Source organism: Rutidosis leptorrhynchoides, chromosome 4 (genome assembly GCF_046630445.1).
Source record: "Rutidosis leptorrhynchoides isolate AG116_Rl617_1_P2 chromosome 4, CSIRO_AGI_Rlap_v1, whole genome shotgun sequence".
NCBI classification, from domain to species: Eukaryota; Viridiplantae; Streptophyta; class Magnoliopsida; order Asterales; family Asteraceae; genus Rutidosis; species Rutidosis leptorrhynchoides.
Genome location: NC_092336.1, coordinates 494,212,661 through 494,220,611, shown reverse-complemented (window position 1 = coordinate 494,220,611; position 7,951 = coordinate 494,212,661). Strand labels below are relative to the sequence as shown.

The 7,951-nt window shown below is 32.8% G+C and overlaps 1 protein-coding gene across 1 annotated transcript; it reads right to left on the bottom strand.

The window, feature by feature from the left end:
* Nucleotides 1-1,664: 1,664 nt before the first annotated feature.
* On the bottom strand, nucleotides 1,665-6,031 carry LOC139842391 (WAT1-related protein At1g70260-like). Its single transcript, XM_071832535.1, has 7 exons — nucleotides 5,829-6,031; nucleotides 5,354-5,398; nucleotides 5,158-5,274; nucleotides 3,149-3,392; nucleotides 2,823-2,981; nucleotides 1,875-2,026; nucleotides 1,665-1,794 (listed from the first exon to the last, which is right to left on the bottom strand). The coding sequence occupies exons 1-7, from the start codon at nucleotides 6,029-6,031 to the stop codon at nucleotides 1,665-1,667; spliced, it is 1,050 nt and encodes a 349-aa protein (XP_071688636.1).
* Between the last annotated feature and the right edge of the window lie 1,920 nt (nucleotides 6,032-7,951).

Below are 7,951 nucleotides of genomic sequence, written 5' to 3'. Positions count from 1 at the left end.
TTATCATGATCTGGGACGGTTCTAGAATTAGGGTTTGCCTATAAATACAAACCCTAATCATCGTTTACCACACACAGCACGTTACATAACCATCGCATACGATACACATTACGTAAAACAGCATCATTCAGCATCTTTTCAAGGTGAACAGGTTAGTCTTTTGTAAGCTAGTACCTACGACCTTATTTGGGGCCTCTTGATCGACGACCGTTATCGGAGGTGGACTTAATCACTTGGCCACCCCGCCGACATCATCATGTCGGCCAGGGTTATTCACGGTAGCCGGACCGGAGAGCCACGTTCTAAGATCCTTAAACCCCTCTTTACGTATTGAGCAGGCATATTAAACCCCACGGTTGAAATATGCATGATCACCATTATATTCCCTAAACTTCAAAACTTCTATCTTTAACGAAAAATATATGACTAGGTTAAGATTATGTTTAGAATCTAAATAAGATTTTAGATGGACATCTCACCATTCACCAAGTACTTATTTGTGCCTGACCAAATATGCACCATGATTTAACAATGTGATCAATTAAGTTACAAAACTTTTAAGACCTTATTTAACGGGCCTGTTACCCCCCTTGCGTGCCACCAGCATGCCTCCTCTAGTCCTCTAACGCGGCGTTTTGAAAGACTTCAACCATGGCGTGTGTGGTTGGAGCACAGGGAAGAAAATGTCACTCAAAAAATATGATTGGTCCAATTTTTTTTTTCTTTTTTAAAATTCCATTCACTATTTCGGCCAACTTCCAATCATATTTTAACACATCACTCAACACGTCACTAAACACACCAACTCAATATTTTTCAGTTTACCAATATGTCAGTCACGTCAGCGCCGAACACTCCATCCACCCCCAACACGCATAATTTGTCCATCACCATTGAAAATGGTCTAAGCCACTTAGCTTCAACAATACTTGTAATGTCCAAAGAAAAACTATATCAACTAATTGAAAACATAAGAATGGTAATTGACGTTCCAAAAAATGATCTAAGGCCCTGTCCGTAGTACGATCTAAGGCTTCAATTTCATAACATACCACAATCAGCCAATCATGCATTGTACTTGACCAGCAAGGCAGCAATTGACGAACCAGGACCAATTGACATTCAGTCACTATTACACCAACAAAATCGTAGAATACGATTTGTACTTAATCAATAAATCGTTGCGTACTAATCAAACCTTTTGATTTTAAAGTTTGAAATCATGACATTGTTTACAAAATTTGATGGTGGAAATGGGGGTCTTTGAATAATTTTTTTCAAATAAAATAATTAATTAAATGACCAATTTATTTTGATGCTTAAGTTGGTCCATTCAACATGTAATCAACTACTCATTGCATCTATTATTGTACATGAAAGCTAATTTATAAACTAGGATATAAATTTGAATTTTGTAAAGGAAATATAGTATAATGTACATATACATATAATATATTTACTATGCACAAGCTTTTTCTTTGGGGGATGATTCTCACACACACTTTTTTGATCCTCACACACCTATTTTAACCTTTTACTCTTCTAATAATACTCAATTGGTGTGTGAGGATCAAAAAAATGTGTGTGAGAATCATCCCCCTTTTTCTTTGGGCCTTTAAAACACACCCTCACTAATATATTATTTATGTGACAATTCCTCTATATTAAACTTCTTGCAAAAGAGGGGCTCTTTCTTCTGATAAATCAACTTTACCCCTCCTACTTTCATTCTCTGTAATTTGACCCCACATCATCGTGTAATATCCAATTGCAGTCACCGCTGCGGCCATCAAGCTACATTCACATCTCGAAAATAAGTATATGCTAAAAAAGTTAGATTAAAGGATTTAAGATAATGTAACGTATAAGATTACCTTCCGTAATGAAAAGTTTCAGCAAAGAAAACAGAACCAAATATGCCGGCAATCGGAACCCCTAGAGGCTTGAACATAGTCACATAAAACTGACTTTTTCTTTGTATGCACCACATATGTACATGGCTTTTTATTAGACTTCCAAATATTGCCTATATTATAAAATGCACAATTAGACCTACAACAAAAGGTTCTTCTTGTACACATTGTAACAACTTGTGAGTCATTTGTTAATAAGTAAGTAAGTGGTACTATTAGCTTGAATTGACCATTTTAACCAAGGATGTAAAAGACGCGAGACGGGGTCGAGATGGTCGGGACCTTAAAACGTCGCAACAACGGTTAAAACGGGGTCGAGACGAATGTTGACCAACGACTTTTTATATATATTTACAAACATAAACATTTCAAACAAAAATATGTAAAATTAAAGGCAAATATCTATGTTTAATTTAAAATATTTGCCTTTAATTTGAAATAATGTTTATGTTTAAAATATATATTAAAAGTCAACTTTGATCAAAATCCTTCTCGATCCGTCTCGACTCCGTCTCAACTGTTTTTTTAACGTTTTGACCCCCTTTTTTACCGTTGTTGGCCGTTTTTCAATCATTGGCCGTTTTTACCAGCTTTTAGGTAAGTTGCGACGGTACACAAGTAAATCCGTTGTAACGTCCGTTACCACGGCCGTCTCGATCCGTCTCGACCCCCTTTGATCAAAATCCTTCTCGATCCGTCTTGACCCCGTCTCGACCGTTTTTTTAATGTTTTGACCCCCTTTTTTACCGTTGTTGGCCGTTTTTCAATCATTGGCCGTTTTTACCAGTTTTTAGGTAAGTTGCGACGGTACACAAGTAAATCCGTTGTAACGTCCGTTACCACGGCCGTCTCAGCCGTTTTTTACAACTGATTTTAACCCTAAGATGATACTATCATAAGATGGCTTACTGTTGAGACAATTATAAGAAGCCCCATATCAAATTGCAACCTCCAAACATTAGGGTCTCTTTCTATGAAAACAGCAAGCAAAGCTGATTGAAAAGTACCAAATAAGCTATAACTAGACGCCACTGTCATCACATCGGGACATTTTTCAACTGTCTCAACCTGCCCAATAATAAATATAAATAAAAAAAAAAATTATATGTGGCTATATTTCAAAGAATTGTGTATGTACATGTTACTAGAATGAATAAAGACAAAGTACATACATCAAATAAAATGAAACATTTTTATAATATTAAAATACTTCATACAATTGGAGGTAGCCGAACCTGAATGATGTTCCAAATGGAGTAAGCCAAGGATGCTGCGGCGAAAAGAACACAACCAAGAACCCAATGTTCATTTGTCGATAAGAAAATAAAGAGTCGAGGAGCCGATGATAATAGATGAGTCGAAGGGTCCTTGACAACGGGACCCCTGTAGAATATGAGCAGCATGGCTCCAATGACCGATATCAATGTACCAATCGATTTGGCTCGAATACTTGGACTACTCAAATCGAAGTCTGTCCTTCTACAAATCACGAGGAATGATTAATCATTCTATGATACTTTAAAAAATAAATTCAAAAAACCAAAATTATACTTTTACAGATAAAAGTTGATCAAGTACAAGTCAATACGTTCAATTACTCAATAGGCTTATTTTGATTTCTCTTTTTGTTGTATTATCTGATTATAAAAAGATTAAAAATAATTACGGAATGACACCATTATATCCAAGCAGAAAAAAACTACTTCTATTTTAATAACAGTTAAACCTACTCAAAAGGTCAATTTTCAATTTAATTTTATCAAACTGTTTTCTTGTGTTACTTGATTTACAACCACAAGGGAGGTCAGACAAAATTGACGTCAGTCGTGTATAAAGAGTGCTTTAGGAGCCACCGGTTGTGAATCTAGTGTCGTGGTATTCTTTTTAACCAATATTATAAATATAACTATTTTTAAATATATAATTATTTATAATTTTATTACTTTACTCTATGTATGAAAAGAGATTCCCATAGTATAGTAGTTATAATTACTCCGTATAATACAACATAATCTATATCTATAGTTTCTATTAAAATCCTATAATAATGATTTCATTATTAGACTAATTCCTTTGTTAAGAAAAAATCAAAAAGAAAAAGAAAAAAAATCTAAGCCCTTAAAGTAATGTTATTAATCTAATTAATGACTAATTAAATTAAATCTACTTATTTATTTATTTCATGTTTTTTTAGAAAAAAAAATTCACTCTCATTAATTATTAATTATTATTATTATATTATTATTCAAATTCAAATATGAGTTCTCTTCGAGATTAATTACTTTATATATGTATGCGGAATAATGTCTCAATAAAATATTCTATGTAGGCTTTTATGACAAGTAAAATAGTAATTGTGATGAAAATTGAAAGATGGTGGTGAGAGAATATATGTAGTTCATTTATTCCGACCAAGTTAAGAACATCAATGTGTCTGTAAAAGCAACGAGAAGTTTCTTAGTCGAAATCCGCCGGGTCATTAAACTAAATGACTTTAGCGTTTAAATTCATTTAATACCTAAAATACATCATTAAACTGTTTCGTTTAAATAAACTCGTGATTTCACGGGTCATTTCACTAGTTATGATAACTATAATTATAATTAAGACTCCGTATTATATTATTGCTAACAAATCATAGTTTTCACAATCCTAGAATCATAGTATGCAATAAGTTAACAATACCCTATCCAAACTCCGAGTTAAAAAAGACGATGAAGTGATTATGGATCAAACTTAATTTACGGCGTATTTTATAGTCCATCAGTGTCATTATAAGTGTTTATAACCTTTACCTTAAAAGTTAAAACTGCACAAATTTTAGGAAATTCACTAAACTTGCTCTCAATCAATAGAATATCATATGATTTCTTACACTAAACTTACTCTAAACCAATAGAATATCGTATCTTTGGTCAAGTGTTATCGTGGTTGCCCTCTAACCAAGCGGTTGAGGGTTCAAGTCCCACCTGGGACATATACGTGATTGTAAATATTCGTGTTAATGAGTGTTGTGAATTTGCCTTTTAAAAAAAAAAAAAAAAACAATCGTTAAGGTGAACACTTACAATCGTTAAGGTACAACCATGTATTTTATATGATGGAAACATTTATACAACATGTAGGTTTATTAATTTCCAAAACATGACCATTTGTCTATTATTATTTTTTATAATTTTATAAAGATTTAATTATATCGATCTACATGTTTCATTACGTAAACGATGGAAGAAATGAAGCGAACCTGCAAATAACAGCAAGAATGAATGAAATGGAAGGGATTAAACAGCCCATTCCAATAGCGACGATCGGAGAACTATAACTTAATCCAACAAATGCTAGATTTTGTGCCATTGTTACCCTACATTCAACACAATTATGCTTTATTATAGATTTCGAGAAATAGTTAAGTTCTAGGATATAAGAACACAAACACAAACCCTATGAAACCAAGAAGAAGAAACCGGGGTATAAGTTCGTCACTCCTACAAAAAATAAATAAAAATTATCAAACATTTTTTATCAGAAAAATAATCGTGCTATTCATGCATGCATTCATTATTTCATTACAACCGTGGTATATGTATATATATATATATATACATCTAATTAAACTCACAATCCAACATTGTATAAACGGGTAAATATTTTCGTTCGGTCAGCTAAATTAGAGTATTTTTTACTTAAATATACACGGCCTAACCTGATTATTCAGGGACCAATTTAGACAAGTGTTTATAGTAACACCAAAATATATTACTAGTAAGGTTTGAACTTGAAAATTGTCGTGTAAATATTATGTACCCAATCGCTAGACTATCTTGGGATGGTTGTAATCGAACATTATTTATATATGTTCGAATGAAGTTTTGTTCAAAATTTTAAATACATGAGAAATTAAGGAAAGAAGCACACGTGTTTCTGCGAACGATAAACTTGTTGTAAGGAAGAAGAAAGATGGAAGAGAGGGCGTTGGTGTAGACAACAAAAACAAAGGGACTTAGCCCTTTGGACAAAATGGTGCTAGCCAAGATGGTTAACCCAATGGTGCAAACTTCCATTGACACCATTAGAATGCATGGCACTACTTCAGCTAACACCATATATTTAGTCTCCATGATCAACTATCTTTATTATCTAGCTAGATAGTCAAGTTTTTGTTGCAGAGAAAGGTATTTAAATTGGTGAATGGGAAAAATGGAGTAGCTAGTGTAATTAACCCTTGAGGAATGGTGAAGCTACTCAAGGGGTTTTGTAGCAACTCGAGTGACCCAATCACGCTAAGGGAAGGCAATATGTTTTTCTCATTTTACTATTAATAAAGGTCCCACCATGATTCAATTAAATTAAATGCAATATATATACAATTATATTATATACATTATTATATTATTTATGATGACTAAAGTAACAAAAGGAATTTACTTAACTAGATAGAACTTTCACATGATTGAGCTTCATATAAATTTGATCTAATTTTTCTCGAATAAAAATGAAGTTATTTGAAATGGTACGTTTAACATTCAATTAACAAAGAAGACGTATCAATGACAAAAGAAATTAAAAGCATACGAGTAATGGTTAGTCATTTTCGACGAGAAATTAAAAGCAAAAGAGTAATAGTCGTAATTAATTTGGCAATTTGACATCATTCTTTGCTAGACATTAAAAAAATATATAGATATAGAGAGATATATAGATTAGATTGGTAATCACATCATATCTTGTATAGCTTTGCATTCAGTAATTTAAGGGATCAAGGTTAACTTACTAATTAGTTAAACATATATATGTCATATGTTAAAAACCATTAAGCTTTATTTATTAATCAAAATAAGGTCAAATATTTCTAGTAGGCAATGGTGTCGTATAGATATATGATATAATTTTATTTGTTAGATCACGTTGGTGGCTCCTATTAAAAGTGATCCCACCAAGATCAAAATCTACCTCTTGTCTCTTAAATTATTCAATAATAATAAATAAACTGTACCACGTTACGGAGTATTATTCATAAATAGTTTAAAATTTTACTCATAGCCCCACACACCCACACTAAATATGCATTCTTTCGTATAGTATTTTTTTGTTAATCCAAACTAAGATAATTAAACAATTTTCAAATAACCTGTTGAGTCATGTTGACTGTTTATAAATATGACAAAATGATGACATGCCTGTTTTTAATCCTGAGGAAAATGACATTTTCTGTAGCACGTCATCAACAATTTATCTTATTTTATATTAATAATTTTTCCCCCAAAACTATAAAAACTTAAAAATAAAAAAACTTTCATCAAAAATGAAAAACTAATCAAGACCACTACAATGGAAAGCACGGCAAATCTTAAACCTAGAAAACAAAGCAAACAAACACAAACTAAAACAATCACCCTAAAAGCCATCTAAATCGAGTCTCGCCGGCCAACAAAGAAGACCTAACAACACAAAAACAGAAACCAACAAACAATCTAAACAAAGCCACAACTAGAAGAAAACAACAATAAAAGAACAACCATAATAGACCGGCCGCTCAACTTAAAGTCTTAAACCCATCAAAGTTGGTCAAATTTAATTTTTCTTGATCTTCTTCACTTTGTTCCTGGAGCTATCAACTTAAACCAAACCGCAACCCTTGGAACTCACTAAAAACAGTTATTTAGTATGTCTCCATAATTATGTTTTATTATTATTCTTGCGATGGTTAACCATACAAGTTAAATATCAAAGGAGACTGTCGACCAACAGTCGAGCCAATCAACCGACTGTTGGGCTAGTCGACTGGCTGAAGGGCCTGATGACTATATAAGGGATACCTTGTATTTATTTGGGACTAATCTTCTAATTAACCCTAAACAGCTCATTTATTTGGGACTAATCTTCTAATTAACCCTAAACAGCTCCGGGTCGTTCTTTCTCCATCAAGATTAGATCCAAAACTCTACCGAATAACAACTCTAGGCATCGATCTAATTCGTCATTCGTTGATCGGTTCGACTAATCTATACCCGAAAGTTACCGATTCGCTAGAAACTTCG